Source organism: Vulpes vulpes, chromosome 1 (genome assembly GCF_048418805.1).
Source record: "Vulpes vulpes isolate BD-2025 chromosome 1, VulVul3, whole genome shotgun sequence".
Classification (NCBI taxonomy): domain Eukaryota; kingdom Metazoa; phylum Chordata; class Mammalia; order Carnivora; family Canidae; genus Vulpes; species Vulpes vulpes.
Window position 1 is genome coordinate 64,626,732 of NC_132780.1, and position 18,015 is coordinate 64,644,746.

Sequence of the window (18,015 nt, forward strand, 5' to 3'; positions counted from 1 at the left end):
TATGGAAAATAGTTTGGTGGTTCCCCAGAAGTTAGAGTTACCGTATGACCCAGCAATTCTATCCATAGGTATACCTAAAAGGAATTGAAAACTACCATTCTAACAAAATCTTGTATAAGAGTATTTAGAAGAATACTATTTAATCCAAAAGTCGAAAAAAAAAAAAATGACCATCAACTGATGAATGGGTGAACAAATGTGGTAGTACATCCATATAATATTATACAGCCATAAAAATAATACTGATAAAAAAATTACTGATATGCTATAATATGAACCGTGAAAACAATATGCTATGTGAAAAAAGCCAGATACAAAAGGTGACACAATGTATGATTCCATTTATATGAAATAGCCAAAACAGGCAAATCCATAAATAGCATATTAGTGGTTTCCAAGAGCTGAGGCTAGGAGGAAACGGAATATGACAGCTTACTGGGTATGGGGTTTCTCCTTGGGGTGCTAAAAGTTCTGGAACTAGATAGTGGTGATAGGTACAAAACACTCTTTAATGCCACAACTGTACATTTTAAAATAGTTAAAATGATAAATTTTGTTATGTATATATTACTATATATTAAAAAAAAAATCTGTTGTACAGGTTTTCCTAATTGTCTTCTAAAACCATTACTCGTTTAGAAATAAAAAAATTACACTGACTTTTTAAATCAGGAGCTGAGAAACTTTTTCAGTAAATATTTTAGACTTTCCAGGCCTTTCTCTGTGGCAACCATTCAACTCTGCTGATGCAGCACAAAAGCAATTGTAGATATTAAGTGAGCAAATGGAATGACTGTGTTGAATAAAACTTAATTTACAAAACAGGAAGCAGGCCAGATTTGGCCTGAGGCCTGTAGTTGGCTAAACTCTGTTATATATTGTTTTTCTTTATCTGTATTAATGGAATTATTATACAAATTAAAGTTAAAACAAATGTGTCAGTATATGAAATCTACAGTAATAAAAGATTTACATTTGCTGAAAGGTTTATGGTTACTGCAAAGTTACGCTTACTGTGAAACAAATAAAGTAGAATAAAACAAATTAAAACTCAAACAGAATTGATAAAACCGTACATTAATAGAAGTTTTACATTTACTTAAACATTAACTAAAATGTGAATTTCAATATGAACAAATAATCCATAATCTTAATAAAAGCCAATCACTTCCTTCCTTTTGCCCAACTAAAGTGGGAGCATCTAGTAGCTGAGGTGACATAATTACTCTTTCACTACTTTTCTCAATTTTTTAATGAGCTTGAAACTTTCTAATTTTTTAAGCCTACTCCTTTTCTGAAATTTATTATGTTTATAACCAGCACTACATTCCTGGGTACTTTTTCTCCATTAGAGCTTTATTTTTTAGTTTGGTTTCTTTGGTCATGATTAGAAGCTCCTTAGAACATTTAAAGGAATTAAAACTAAGAAATGCTTACTTAGTATTTCATAAACTGTTGCCAACTTGAGATATTAACAAATAAGAAAACAAGACAGAGAGCAAAAGTAAAAAGAAATAAAGTGCTTAATCTATGAACCATATTATCAGGCTAAAAAAATCTCAAATTGAAAATTTAAGAGATACTTTTGATAGTATGAATTTCAAAATAACTCTGATATTGAACTCTAAATCACTATTTTCTTTCATAGCTCAGTTCAATTCCCAAAACTTTGGATTAATTTTGAATAAGTCCAAAGTTAATGACATAATGACATCGTAGCAAGTGGTTCAGTAGCCTGCACATAGGTAAGTATTCAATGTTGAGTGAAATACTGTGAAATCACTCTGTCTATGGAAATTTACTCTCTCTAAAGGAATAACATATCTTTTGCAAACTAGTAACTAAAAATTAATTCTTCCTATTCAATTCTTCAGCTTGGAAAAGATGGCTAATAACACAGAAATGATAAAATTTTTCCTTTCAACCATCTCAATTAGTTTTTCCTTTTTCACTACCTGCAGGTGGCATCAAAACAAAACAAAAAAAAAGCCCTCTTAGTAAATAATAATAACCAAGATTAATAAAGGAATCTACCTTTCAAATAATTTTATGTGGGACACTTGGGTGGCTCAGCGGTTTAGTGCCTACCTTCAGTCCAGGGCTTGATCCTGGAGTCCTGGGATCGAGTCCCACCCATATTGGGCTCCCTACATGGAGCCTACATCTCCCTCTGCCTGTGTCTTTGTGTCTCTCATGAGTAAATAAAATATTTTTTAAAAAATTTTTTATGTAATTTCTGTAAAGGTCCTTACATTATAGGGTAATTGCTTTTCTAAAAAGTGTATAATGTATTTGAAAAAGAAACCAGTAGATAAATCATTTAAGTAAATTATAATTTTGAAAGAAAAATCTCTTACGATCTTTGATCTCTGAACATTTCAACATCAAATATAAAAACCTGATATCCTATATACATCATCCGTTCATGTACTAAAGATGCCCTTCTTTAGCAAAATTTAAATTTTTATTGTACTAAAAATTACTACATACTCTTATTTTGTATAATTATTATTTCAACACAGTAAGCATCAATACACAATAAACACTGTTAGCGGCACCTGGGTGGCTCAGTCAAGTAAGTATCTGCTTCTGGCTCCAGAAACCTGGGACTGAGCCCTGTGTCAGGCTCCCTGCTCAGTGCCTGCTTCTCCCTCTCCCTCTGCCGCTCCTCCTGCTTGTGCTCTCTCACTCTCCTCATTCTCTCAAATAAATAAAATCAAAAAAATAAAAAATAAATAAAACACTGTTAAGTATAACTTAAGTACAGCTTAAGAGAATATAAAAGAAATGATAAATTTGGAATTTTTTGTTTGTTTTACCTACGTTTAAGCTATTGCTCTTGCAAATACAGCTAACCACATACCAAATTTAAAAGCATCACTGAAAAACATAATTATGTATGTAGAATATAATGTAGAATATAGTTTTCTTTTCTGAAACTAGTATTAATTTGTGATAGAGGTACTTACTCTAAAAGAGGTGGAAGTATTTCACAATTCAAAACAAAATCTCTACATTCTGCATTGTCACCAGCAATATTACCAAGTGCCCAAACAGCCTTAGGAAAATGAGAAAAAAATATTCTGTTACAATATCTTAAATGAGATACTCTCTCTACAGAATGAACAAAGTAATAGTTTCCAAGTTGTTAAAAAAAAAATGAAAACATGTTAATAGGACAGTAAAGAAAGTTTAAAAGTACCATTTATTAACAATATTTTTAATCAACCGAAGAAGAACAGGGCATTAACATTTTTTAATTACACTAGTGAAATTATCATTATTCTGTTCAACTAAGAGAAAGTCTGTCTATGCTGAATCTACATGGAGACAAAATATATCAATTTAGTGAAATTTGCAATTACCTATACCTATGCCAAGGAATCCACTCACTGGGTAAGGACAAATTTGTAAAAGGGAAGGAGAGACAAAATATAGAAAAGTAAAGTAAAGATACTACAAGAATTGGCTTGGATTGATCTTTGAAAATAAGTTTAGAATTAGTCCAGGTTCATTCTAATTTTTAAATAATTAGAAGTAGAAGATCAAATTATTCACTTATTAAATTTCAATTAAATGAATTATGCAAATGCAACTTATCATTTCATTACATTCTCACTTCAAATTTTTAAAGTCAGTTCAAAAGTAGACATAAGTTACTTTTTCAATTGGGAAAATTTTAACACCTAAAACATGGGTCAATATTTTTAACATTTACTCTAGACCTAAATTTATTTTCTATTTTTTAACAAAAATTTTTATAAGACAGGCACTTTAACCAACTAAGCCATAGAACCACCTTAAGAAAAAATTTTTGAAGTAAAGAGATTTTTCACCCTGAAGTCTAATATTCTGTTGTTGGGGAAATCAGTATGTGTAACTTCTTCGAAGGTCAACTTGAAATATTAAGAATTAAAAAAATGTTTCATTTGCCAGGGTTAAATCATTTTGCCTAATGAAATAATCAAGACACACATACAGACTGAAATATAATGATATTCATTATAATATTAATAATATTAATTAGTTGAAAATAATTTTAATATATAATAAAAGGTAACAAATTATGGTACATACCTGACTAGATAATGTGTAATGAGTAAAATTTTCTTGGAAGAATAGTTCACGTCATTAGAAAAGCCTCCCAATATCAACTAAACAGATGAATGGAATGGTGGACCAACAATCGATTTGCAATAAAAATAGTTCAAAAACAGAAACTTCAAAACATTTTATTTTCTTTCATTGGTACAAAGTATATGTGATTAAATTTTCCCTCTTTACGACTCTGAGAATTTACTTATAAATGTTTATTTAAAAATAGTTCCATTAAAAATAATGTGGTATTTTAAAAAGACACAACAACATAATTCTATGTACATGCAAAAAATACAGAGTCAGACTAGCTCAGGTTTAAAACTTGGTTCAGCAATTTACTGTGACTGGGTAAATTACTAATTCTGAGTTCCAGTATGCTGTTTTATACTCAGGAATAGTAATTTCTGATACCTGAGATCACACTTAGAGAGAACCCAGGATTATGCCTGAGACAGTTCATTCTGCCTTCTTTCTAAATTGACACTGAAGAAAAATTACTATATTTTAACAAATGCAAGGCACCTGCAACTCTCTAGAGGGCATTAAAATCTAGTAAATATAAAAACATACCTGCTCTTGCACATCTTCATGCTCTGAATTAAGAAGTTTAATAAATATTGGAACAGCCCCAGTTTCAATCACTACCTTGGTATGCAGAAAAGTTCCAGATGCTATATTAGTTAATGCCCATGCAGCTTCAAACTAAGGAAATAAATGAAAGCACCAAAGAAATGTCAGAAAGAAAGGAAGAAGAGAGGGAGTAAAGAGTTAGCTGGACAAGCCTGTAAGATTTATGATTATAGAAGATTAATCAGATTTCATAAATAAAACCCTTAGTTTTAAAAAAGGATTCAATTTGGAAAAACAAAAACTGAGAAGAACATAATGAAAGATTTCAAAATCATGAATATATGAACACATGTGAAATTATAATTCACAAAACTCCTAATGGTTACTATTCAGAGAGCCAGGTGTCCTAAAGCAAGCAGTTCAAAAATCAATAAGACACTACTTAATAGAGCAACAGTATTTTTATGGAACTTAGAATCCTAAAAGGTACTTTTCTTTCCTTAGGCATGGATCATCTAGTTCCAATCTCCCCATTTTAAGAAATTAAGAAACTTAGAATTCCAGAGACTTAGCTGACTTGTTCAAAGTCAGAGTTCACTATGAGCAGATCCACAAGCAGGGCTCATAGTACTCCTATGAGCAACAGAACCTCTGAGAAGTCACTCATATCAATCCTACTTAAATTCTGATATACTTAAATGAGATAGATTTGTAACAAAACAGAAAATTCAATCCATGGTTCCCAATACACAATTAACTAGTGAATTACTGAAAATGATCTACAAATCAACAAACTAAGGAGTGACTATAACTTTAAAAATATTTGGCATAGACAACTTTTCACATGAAAGGTACCTATCACTATGATTAATAGAATGAAAACTCATCCAAAAGTAGTACTAAGAGGTATAAAAGTAGTTACTATCATGTGTAAGACTAAATTTTTAAGGGAGGAATTTATATTGGAAAAATATAATCCTAGTCCTAATCCATAGTCCTAACCAATTCTAAACAAACAAAGAACAATTAAAAAGTTACCCCCTAATATTTTCCTAGGTATACCCAGGAGAAAGCATTAAAGACTGCTGAATTCACAAGTTGACAAAATAGATAATTAACAATAAAAGAACAATAAAAGGAGTGATATGACTAACCAGGGAATTATAGCAAACTGGAGAGCATGATTATGGTATTTCTAAAAAGAAGGGGAAAAAAATAACTTTATTAAAAAAAATAGGGTGGGCCCAGGTCCTATTCAGGTCCACTAGATCTTTACTAAGTGGCAGGAATGCCATCTCTTCTGATTTGCAAAAGAAGCCAAAAATCTAGATTTTCATATGAAATTCCCAACGTTTTAAAGGCTAATATCTAAATGTGAATACATTTTTAAAACACATGCAGGACAAACAAAACTTGTTTGTAGGCCACCATGGCTTGTAGCCCTCCACTGGAAAACCTTTTCAACAGACCAATAATCAGAACTTGCATATTTCATATGATCTTGGGTAACAGAACAAAGCTATAGCTATCCCAAGCCCATATTGCTGAATTTTGTTAAGTCTTAACTGCAATGATTAATACATGCCAAACTCCCCAATGTTCTTCTTGAATACTCTACGCTTTTTTGAGCTGTTCCCACAACCTGGTAATAACTTTCCTCTTTTTGGGTTGCCAATTCTCGTTCATCCTTGAGACTAGCCACACAACACTACCTTTGTGAAGTCTTCTTTAACTTCCCTTACACAGATGAGTAATTATGTTCTGTGCTCCTAAAACACTTTGTTTATAGTTCTGTTATAGCACTAAGTATACTACGGCATCAGAAATCTATTTACATGTTTGTCTTCCCCAAAAAAGAGTGACGAATTTCTGCAGAGAGGGACAATATTTTAATTTTGTAATACAAAGACTTACACACAATATACGGCTAAAACTAGCACTCAATTTTATTTATACATATTTACTCATTTCCTCTTTCATTCATTTAGAATTAAAATGCCAAATAATAAGCTATATAAATCATGCAACTCTTGGGTGGCTCAGTGGTTGAGCATCTGTCTTCGGCTCAGGGCATGATCACAGAGTCCCGGGATCAAGTCCCACATTGGGCTCTTTGTGTGGAGCCTACTTCTCCCTCTGCCTGTGTCTCTGCCTCTCTCTCTCTCTGTCTGTCATGAATAAATAAATAAAATCTTAAAAAAAAATAAGCTATGTATCGGGAGACTTGGGTTTTAGTATGGAGTTGGGGCTTAGACATAAAACAAATGGACTAGAAGTCATGACCTTTAGTCCTTACAGCGCTAACACCCAAAAACTTTGAAAATTAATGCACAGTATGACTATATATAATACCAAGTGGCTTTTTCCTCAGGCATCCTTATTGTAAACACTCTCAAAATTTTTCAGCATAAAAGTCATGATAGGTAACGTTCACATGTGCAACACATTCCTTTGCTTATTATCTAAAATGTGAAGAGCTTTTCTAAGTTACTCAGATAAGTGGAACAACATTTTAAGTTGCAATTTCAACAATTCTTACTCAAATAAATACCAGTAACAATCTTCTACTACTGACAATAGCAGAGATAAACTAGGTGCAGGTCTTGTGCAATTCCTGATAGATTAGATTCCACACTGTACTCCTACATAAGAATATATATAGCAATGAAATCAGGAAAAGCAATCTTTCTTTAAAAAAAAAACAGTAAAACACTTGCAAACTTCAGTAATTTACTATTAGCAGCCAATTACCTGGAAGATATCTTACAGCTGTCACTACAGTATAACTGAGAAGCAATGCTCATTTAGAGAAACCTAACCTTGGTCATGTTTTTAGTTGATTATATTCATTTCATTTTTTTCAAAAAAAAAAAAAAAAAGAACTAATCAAATAAAAATATTTTAAGAGGTAAAAGTGTTCATACTAAAAAGTTACAACCCTAAATAGCTAAGAGCCAAAAAAAAAAATTATTAACATTTTAATTTGAGGTTTTCTAAAATGAAAAAGTTATTAAAGGTTGACATGTACAAAATTTTTATTACCATTAGGAATCATTTTATATAGTTTTCCCAAATTTTTTAAATAAATTAACAGTCCCAAAAAGAAACCAGCAATCATAACATGACCAAGGCAAGACAGGTGGCAGGCACTACCTCTTCCTTTAATTACCAAGTATTTCCTGAATGCTTACAATATATTTAGCATTGTAGAGGTTCACTAGAAACTTTCATTGTATGTTATTTCTCAAAGGACATTAAGAAAGAAAACTTTAGAACTCACCTGTAAAGTACAATTTTCATTTCTTTCAAGAAATTTCACAAATCTCTGTACAACTCCCGGTTTCTGTATAACCTGATCAATTGGTGGGTTAGGTTCTAAAAATTAAACAAGAATTAAGTTATTACACAGACACAAAAAGACACCATCAATTGGTGGGTTAGGTTCTAAAAATTAAACAAGAATTAAGTTATTACACAGACCAATAACCTGGTCCCTGTGTCAATTTACAGGATGCACAAAATAACTCTTTCCTAGGTTTCACTGACCCAGTTTAAAACCCTTAGGTGGACTTAACGGAAGTAAACAAATATTCTAATAATTGCAGTGCTACTGGAAAGCAAATTCTTATTCATTAATTATAGTAAGAGAAATCTTAAAATATTTTCTACACAAAAATTTAAATTTTTTAAGTCGAAGACTATTTGTTAGAAGGTTACCTTCACAACATGGAGTATTACAGCCTAACACTCAAAACACCAACTGATAGATAATGTTCCTGCTAATTCTTTATAAGCATACCCCAGGCAATGTCTCCTCGCCCCTACCAACCATTTTCTAATGCTTCTCAGCCAAATGATACTCTATTTCATCAGATATCATTCATTATTCACAGAAATGCTACTGGATTATGTAGGATTCTTTATCAATTTTCATGAAATGCAGAAGGCTTTTGAGAATCATAAAATCTCTAGGAAATTTTAAAACAAAGATATGCAAAATTAAAATCAAGGTATTTCAGCTATTGGCGATCTAAGTACTAACAACTCTTTTTTTTTTTTTTTTTAAAGATTTTATTCATTCATTCATGAGAGACACACAGAGAAAAAGAGAGACAGAGAGGCAGGGACACAAGCAGAGAGAGAAGCAGGTTCCATGAAAGGAGCCTGATGTGGGACTTGATCCTGGGTCTCCAGGATCACACCCTGGGTTGAAGGCTGGTGCCAAACCGCTGAGCCACCCAGGGATCCAGTACTAACAACTCTTTCTCCCTCCCTTGGCTTCAACATAAAATATACTCTTGTGATTCTCCAGAATCTTGTCTGTTAATGTTCCCTATATATAAAACAAAAAGGATTAAAAAATACTTCCTTTAGGGTTCCCTGACTGGCTCTGTCATTACAGCAAGTGATTCTTGATCCTGAAGTTGTGAGTTCAAGACTCACACTGGCCATGGAGCTTATTTAAATAAACTTTATTTAAAAAAAATAGATCTATTTACAAGTACATTTTATTTTATTTTTTTTAAAGATTTTATTTATTCATTCATGAGAGACAGAGAGAGAGAGGCAGAGACACAGGCAGAGGGAGAAACAGGCTCTCTGCAGGAAGCCCGACATGGGACTTGATCCTGGGACTCCAGGATCACACCCTGGGCCGAAGGCAGGTGCTAAACCGCTGAGCCACCCAGGGATCCCCTACAAATACATTTTAAAGAATTAAGAACTAATGACCTACTGACAAGGAAAATGCCTTGAAATAAAAAATATCTAATAAGTAAAACTCTATTACAGAATCTTATAATATCAAATAAGCAAATTGAAAACAATTCTTGCCTTTAGAAAGTAGCTTTCTAAATTTCTGAGTTGCTGTTAGCTGTTGATCAGCATTGTTAGAAAAAATCATCTGAACCATATCTGTGGTGATAACTTCTTCCTAAAACAAAGAAAATATACTTTATCATTTAAATATTTTACATGAATAATCACTGCTATATTCAGTAGCTCTGAAACATTGATGAAGTATAATTTGAAAAACATTTTCATAATACCTACCTCTGGAATGGGTACAGTGGAACTGATATCTGGATCCTGGATAGGACTTTCTAGCATAGATTCATCATTTCTGGGCAAAGAGACATTTCTTCGTTTGAACAACTGTAATAAAAAGAAATCACTTTATACACTGGGCTTTCCATAAAACACTGAATTCCCATAGAATTATTTTTTATTTAAGTGAACAAAACTGATGATTTAGAATTCTAAATAGTATTTCTCAATCACTATACCATGATGACCTAAATTATCTTTGAAAAGTTAGAACTTTCCAAAGAGCTTGGTTAGCTCTTATCCTGCAGACTGCTTTGGGTCGTTCTTAACCTCAGGTCTTCTACCAGTGGCCGGTCCCATAAGTGGAGTACATATTTACATTTATAGCATTTAAAAAGCACATATGCTCACACTGATATATGAGATGTCTAAGAATTTTTCCAAGAAAATATTAATAAAAAAGCAAATTAGTTACACAGGAGAAATAATGCGATATATTAACAAACATATAGCAGATTACTAAGTGGAGTCCCATAAGTGGAGTACATATTTACATTTATAGCATTTAAAAAGCACATATGCTCACACTGATATATGAGATGTCTAAGAATTTTTCCAAGAAAATATTAATAAAAAAGCAAATTAGTTACATAGGAGAAATAATGTGATATATTAACAAACATATAGCAGATTACTAAGGAATAGAGAACACCTCTCAACGAAATATGGCCCTATCCTTATTATTTCAACAATGAATAAAAATAAAGAAAAAAAAGAGGAATGAAGCATAGTGAGATCACTGAGGGGGATATATGGATACATTTCCTATATCAAAATATACAAAAAAAATCTGGTATATTCTTTTTGATAGCTGAAGAAATACTGCTCTTCTTTAACCAGTATACAGTTCTTTCTAATCATGTACTCAACAGATTTTTTTTCGAGTCTTTACTATATTATAGCAGGGACTGGTAGTAAGGACTGTGTTAGATACTATAGATAGAAGGAGATGATAAATCATGTATCTAAAAGAGGAGGACTTTCCCTACTTTTTATTATTTGCTAGTCCTTCCTATAGATTAATTTTAATTCATGCACGTGAGGACTAAACCCTCTTAATTACTTACATATACTTCTAAATTTAAGTATATCTTGGAATGAAAAATGTTGAGATATACTCTTTTAAATGATTTTTCCGTTCCTTATGTCACATATACAAAGTTCAAAACACGGAAGGCTAGGAGAGCTAGCTGGCTAATGAGACTATAGAAGGAACAGTATGAGTGGCATAGGAAGAAGACTGTAATTAACTTAGGAGCAAGAACTGTGAAAATCACAAAGCAACAAATGAATGTAATGTTTTTGTCAAATTTTATAATGACAAATGGAAGTGATCTAAATAGGCTCGAGTAAAAAACTCCTTAACACTGGGATAAAACATGATGAACATAAAATGTTTATCAATAAAACAGAAAAGCTATTCCTCTCAGTGATTAAAAATAGCATAGGATTCTGATTCATGAATTATTCCTGTAGTCTAATAAAGAATAGATTTATTCAATCTCCTAAAAATATTTTTTCATTTTAAATTATCTAAAAATAAGCAATAATAACGTAACTTCTAAAATCTATATAATGAAGTTTCTGTGTTACACAGAATTAAATATTTTAAGACACCTACCTGCTCTTCCCTTTTTTGTTTTCGAAGTTGTATTCCTTCTTCTTCTCTTCGTCTACGCATCTCTTGGGGATTTAGGGCTTTATTCTTATAACTTTTCATCCTATAGTTATCTTTCCCTGGACTAGCCATGGCATCTTAAGGGTAGGAGAGAAGAAAAAACATACTGACAATTCTCAAAACAACATGAGATGTCTACTCTAGGAAAACTAAGTTCATGCTTACGGCTTAAATAGACAGACAAAATTAATTCTTAAAATTATGTATAAAGAATATGTTCCCTCATTCCCATATCAAAATGGAAACAAAAAGATCAAAATATTTTTGGACTAAACTATCAAACAAATAATGGATTTTGGTCTTAATACAGATAAAGTCATTGACCCTAACTTCACTGATTTTAAGATGCACTCCCCAGTGCCTGGTGTTTTGATCTTCCTGAAGTGGGACACATCTTAACATCATTGTCAGCTAGGATATAATCAATCATGAAATAGTTGGGTAGAAAGCTTCTATACTACAGCTCCTGGCAAGATCTTATTTTCAATGGAATATGGTATTAGGCTTCAATAAGCACACCTCAAACATTTTGGGGGGTCTGGCTGCTTTCGTTTACTTCAGATGCTGTCTTCAGAACTAAGGCTCCATGGGTCATGAATTCAGTCATGACTGCAATACTAATTTGCAGTACTACTGTATAATTACTTCTTTTTAAATGCTGAAATTCTTGTATACTTTATTTTTAAGTAGTTTTAATATAAATGTATTTTAAAACATTAACATTTACATAAACTTCCTTACAAGTATGTTTACAATATTTTATATAACATTATCCATTTAAAATAATGTGATAGGCACGCCTGAGTGGCTCAGTCAGTTAAGCATCTGCCTTCGACTCAGGTCATGACCCAGGGTCCTGGGATCAACCCCTACATCAGCCTCTCTGCTTCGAGGGGAACTCTCCCTCCCTCTGCTTGTGCTCTCTCTTCTATCAAATACAATCTTTACAAAAATAAAAAAATAAAATAATGTGATAATTTTACTTTTGGAAACCAGAGAGAATGTTCATGATCAATTAATGCTTATAAAATAAACAGAAGAAAAGGCTGGCATTTATCTGCCATTTCTGATGTTGAAGACAGACTATACAATAAAACATATGCATTAAATCCTGTAAGAGCATGGAAGATATAGCAACTAACTAAGGAGCTAAAGCAGCTCTGAAATTTATCTTAAAAGAGCAAAAATTTGCCAGGGAAGAGGATGAAGAGAGAAAAGGGAAGGAATAAGCATTTCAAGCAGAGGGAATATATGCAAAGGCAGCATTCTTACAGAAGACTGGCATAAACATAAAACGGTAAGAAATTAAGTATGCCTGAACAAAAAAGATTTGTAGGAGAAAAGGCAGGAGATAAAGCTAGAAAGGTAACTAACAACACATATGGTTCCTGAAATCAAGTTGAGAAATTTGGACTTGATCCTGAGTAAAGAAATTTAAAAAATTAAAGAGATTGTTTCAAACTTTGATGATAAAGAACTGAACTAAACCAGTAGCTAAACTGGAAATGTAGAAGACTGGCTGATTACAGAAACATTGCAGAAACTGATTCGATAAGAATCAGAGACCAAATAAATGTAAGGAATATGTGGTGAAGAAGAAAAAGTACCTTAGAATGACTCCATGGTTTTTAGCTTGAGCTATTTCAGTACAGCAACAAAATAAGCCAAGACAGGGAATAAAGATGGAGTATCAGAGCAATGGTTTTGTTTGATTGCTTACTTGTTTTTGAGCTTGTTTTGAGATGAAAGCAAAAAATTGTTTTATTTTTTAAATTTATATACAGTAAAAATATCACTCTTTTGGTATAAAGTTCTATGAGTTTGACAAATGCACAGGCAATCAAGATACAGAATAGCTCCATGTTCCCTAAAAAACCTGGTTGCTGCTCTTATTAACCCTTCTCCCACCCTTAATACCTGGTAACCACTGATTGGGTTCTCCATCTTCAGTGTTCTGACTTTTCCTGAATTTCACATAAGTGGATTAATAACAGTATGTCTTACTTTGGCGTAAATTAGCCAAATTGGAAATGCAAAATGTTCTTAAATTGGCTTATTTTATTTAGCACAGTGTATTTGTGTGATCCATACTGTTGGCATTTATTGACAATTTATTCCTCCTTATAGTTGAGTAGTACCTTATTGCATAGATATTCCAGTTTATCCACTCATTAGTTGAAGGACATTTAGGTTGTTTCTAGTTTAGTGCAGTTATGAAGAAATCTGTTATAAATATTTACATGCAGGTTTCTGTGTAAATATAGGTTTTCATTTCTCTTCAGGTAAATATTTAGAAGTAGGATTGATGGATAATATGGCAAGTGTATGCTTCATTTTTTATAAGAAATTGCAAAGTACTGTACCATTCTGCATTTCCATCAGCAATGTATAAGACTTCCTGTTGCTCTGTGTTCTGTCTACACTTGGTATTGTCAGAATTTTGTTGTTAATCGTAGCCATTCTACTAGATGTATAGTAATTTTCATTTTAAACATGTTATACTTATATACTTATTAATACTTAGGGCACATACAGGAGATTAAGACCTATAGATGGTTAAAAAATAGGGTCAAAACTGATGAAGAGTCCAAACTGATCACCCAAGATCATGCAGAGCTATAAAAGAGAGATGGCCAAGGGAGAAATCTTGAGAACGTTTACCTTCGATTGGGAAAAGGAAAGAGCAAAGGAAACCAAAAGAAATAGGTCAGAGGAATAAGATAATCAGAAGTAAGAGTCCCGAAAGAGAAGGGAATTCAAAAGACAAAGGAGTATTTCATTTGTAGTAGCACTAAAAATAAGCCACTCAATTTATTCATTCATTGATTCATTGAACGAATACAAGTTCCAACAATAAGTAAATACCACATGAGGCAAAAGATGTGATAATTAGGTCACTGGTAAAGACAGAAAAATTTCATTATTGGTGGAGCTAAAAGTAGAATGGAATAGGCTGAGCACTTCAGAATGATTTAAGAGGTACTCTGTCTTTGAACCTATCACATGTATATTCTAGCAATTAAAGTGCATTTATAATTGACGAAAATCCTTCTTTCAAAGGATTTAATGAATGGATAGCAACAATACTGTGGACCTACAAATACTTATCATTAGAAACAGCTCAATCTAACTTTATTAATAATAACAATGTTCAGCATTATTCTCTAAGCATTTCATATATAAAAATTGTTTTATTAATAAGAGTTTAGGCTCTGGGAAGAGAAAAACAGAGATAAGTTCACTGCAGAGCAAACTGGGCTTCAACATTACTTGTTGCATTATGCTCAATAAGTATAAAACATTTTAGCAAAATGAAATGTTCACAGCAATATGCATCTTAGTATTTATCACCTACAACATTAGGCTTTTCCAGGTCATTGGCCTCTAATTGTTTTTGATCACATATCCTCACGTATGCAAAATATATTAGTGCATTCATCCCCACATTTATTTATATACAAATATTTCTAGGCTAAAAATCCATCCCATTATAAAATTAACAAAAGTTTTTTTTTTAAAAAAAGGGAATAGTTTTAAAAGGTAAAGAAACAATTTCTAATATCTTCTCCCCACATTTGATTCAATCACCTTGTGCCTCCCCAACCTACACACTCAACACTAGTACTTCTAAGACCATTAATCTAGGTGACCACAATTAAAAGCATGAATATACATTTGGGGAATATAAAAAATAGTGAAAGGGAATAAAGGGGAAAGGAGAAAAAAGGAGTGGGAAATGTCAGAGAGGGAGACAGAACATGAGAGACTCCTAACTCTGGGAAACGAACTAGGGGTGGTGGAAGGGGAGGTGGGGGGGGTGTGACTGGGTGACCAGCACTAAGGGGGGTACTTGATGGGATAAGCACTGGATGTTATTCTATATGTTGGCAAATTGAACACCAATAAAAAATAAATTTATAAAAAAAATAAAACCTTGAGGGATCCCTGGGTGGCGCAGCGGTTTAGCACCTGCCTTTGGCCCAGGGCGCGATCCTGGAGACCCGGGATCGAATCCCACGTCGGGCTCCCGGTGCATGGAGCCTGCTTCTCCCTCTGCCTGTGTCTCTGCCTCTCTCTCTATCTCTCTGTGACTATCATAAATAAATACAAAAAAAATAATAATAATAATAAAAAAATAAAATAAAAAATAAAAAAAATAAAACCTTGAATATAAATACGTCAACCAAATAAAATCTACTCCCAACAACTCATGAATCATTGGTTTCCTTTTCGGATGTAGTACTAACTTCTTACTGAACACCTGCATCCTCACTGCAGTTGCTTTAAACGGGACAAGTCCAAGAAAAGTCATCTCTAAAGGTGCCTGGCCCAACAGGATTGTTCCCTTTTCTATCTTTGCTATCTCATACAAATTGATTTTATTTATTCATGAGAGACACAGAGAGGGAGAAGCATGCTCCCTGCAGGGAGCCCGATGCGGGGGGGGGGGGGGGGGGGGGGGGGGAAGAGAAGGGGGGCTGGATCCCAAGGACTCCGGGATCCCACCCTGAGCCCAAGGCGCTCAACCCACTGGGCCATACTTCGAAGTTGCACAAAGGATTTCCTTTTATTTTCAGTCATAAGCTTATTTTTTTTTCTTCACTTAGCTCTTTGAAAATACTGGCTTGAGGCTGGGAAAGTAACTGGAATTTGAACTTCTTCTATTTATCAACCGAATTTCTCATGCCCCTAAAAAAAGCCTCCATTCCTACGGGTTTGGGTGCCTAGCAGCAAAAAAAAAAAAAAAAAAATTTTAACATCGGCACAAGACGGGGAGCCTGCCTGCCAACTAGAGCCCCGACAACCGAACAGGCAGCGAGGACAAGACACAGCTGAACCTTGTTTACCAAGAAAAGTCGCTTCCCTACAGAATAAGAATCACCGAGCGTTGTAATTAAGAGACACTAGGTCAGAGGTCCGTTCTCTTAAAAAATAATAATAATAATAATAATGATGTTTTAAAAGCCTAAGTGTAAATGCCGATGTCCTAGTGTTTTGAAGCATCACTATCCCGTTTCATAGCTTTCGGATCCTTCATCTCCTAGGCACCGCCGAGGAAAACACCTATTAAATTTCCATCTTGGGAGGGGAGGCAGATGACAGGCTATAGAGAGAAGCATGTAACCCACCCACCCTAGCCGGCGTGGACAGGAGCCCCCCCCCCGCCGCCCCGGGGCACCTGCACCTGCACCTGCACCTGGCGGGCCGCGACCGTGCGGCAAGTAGGCCCCCGGGGCCACCACCCGGGCCGGATTCCGGGCCCCGGGAAACTCGTAACGCGCTGCCTGAGCCGCGTCCCGGGAGCGAGCGACGTCCGACCAGCCCTCGTACCGAGAATCGGGGCCCAGGCCCGGGGCGGCGGCGGCGGCGGCACCGGCTCGGCCCGCAGGGCTCCTCCCGCCTGCGAGGCTCTGCGTTCCGGCACCTTCGCGGCAGCGAGGACCAGGTCCGGCGGCCACGCCCCCGCGGTCTCCCCGCGCTACACCGGGGGGCGGGGGGGAACCCCAATACCCGGCAGCACGGCCCGGTCCTCGAGCCTCCGCCAGCAAAGGGGCAAATAACAGTGGCCCCTGGACCCTGTGACTCCCAAAGGGACCTGGCCCGGGGTTCTCACCCAACCTGGCCTGCCCCCACCCCGACTTACCCATTAACGTGGCACTCTAGCCGGCGTCTTAACTGCCCAGTTCCCGGCGGCGGCGTCCGGTACAGGTAACCGCGGGGCCGCCACTCCGCCCCGGCGTCGAGCGCAGCGACCAAGCCGGCAGCTCAAGATGGCGGCTCCCGGCGCCCCTTCCCCGAGACCCCGAGGCTCGGCTCCCAGAAGCCCTTGCACGCAGGCGAGCGGCCTAGCTCCACCCATCAAGGGGCGTGGCCTGCGTCTGCCCCGCCCCGCCCCTCCTCCCGGGTGTCTGCCGGGAGCGCGCGCGGTGGCAGCCGCGTGTCCTCCCGACCTCGTCCTCCGCGCAAGCTCCCCTCCGTTCACACTCATGCGTGGGTTGCGTTTGCTGATTCAGTCATTCATCCTTCAAGGTGGTGTGGATGGGGAGCCTAAGCGGCGCCGGGCGCTGTCACCGGATAGTAGAGCCGCGCTGGGGGTGCACGACGGAAAATGCAACCTCGTGGGGCTCCACCGAGGAGGCTCCGCGGCTTCAGCTGCATTAACCGCTTCCAGTGCGTCCTGCTCGTTCACGGGTTTCAATTTTGCCGTTTAAACTTCGGATTCTGGGATCCCTGGGTGGCGCAGCGGTTTGGCGCCTGCCTTTGGCCCGGGGCGCGATCCTGGAGACCCGGGATCGAATCCCACGTCGAGCTCCCGGTGCATGGAGCCTGCTTCTCCCTCTGCCTATGTCTCTGCCTGTCTCTCTCTATCAGTGTGTGACTATCATAAATAAATAAACAAACAAACAAACAAACTTCGGATTCTATGACATCTGTGAATTCTGGCAAAAAGATAGTCCCTGATGGATGAATAGTTGCAAATAAGGAATTCTAAATTAGTGTAACACAGAAACTTTGTAATCCAGCCTGGAGTTCAACAGCATTGAAAGAGACCTTTCCAGATG

The 18,015-nt window shown here is 35.8% G+C and overlaps 1 protein-coding gene across 1 annotated transcript in view; it reads right to left on the reverse strand.

The window, feature by feature from the left end:
• KPNA5 (karyopherin subunit alpha 5) overlaps positions 1-17,337 on the reverse strand; it is a 42,771-nt gene extending 25,434 nt beyond the window's left edge. Inside the window, exons 1-7 of the mRNA XM_026002430.2 lie at positions 17,097-17,337; positions 11,396-11,529; positions 9,721-9,822; positions 9,502-9,601; positions 7,949-8,043; positions 4,669-4,800; positions 2,970-3,058 (exon numbers count right to left, since the gene is read on the reverse strand). Coding sequence (XP_025858215.1) covers positions 2,970-3,058; positions 4,669-4,800; positions 7,949-8,043; positions 9,502-9,601; positions 9,721-9,822; positions 11,396-11,529; positions 17,097-17,100 — 656 coding nt within the window. The 5' untranslated portion in view covers positions 17,101-17,337. The remainder of the gene's footprint in view (positions 1-2,969; positions 3,059-4,668; positions 4,801-7,948; positions 8,044-9,501; positions 9,602-9,720; positions 9,823-11,395; positions 11,530-17,096) is intronic.
• Positions 17,338-18,015: the final 678 nt, after the last annotated feature.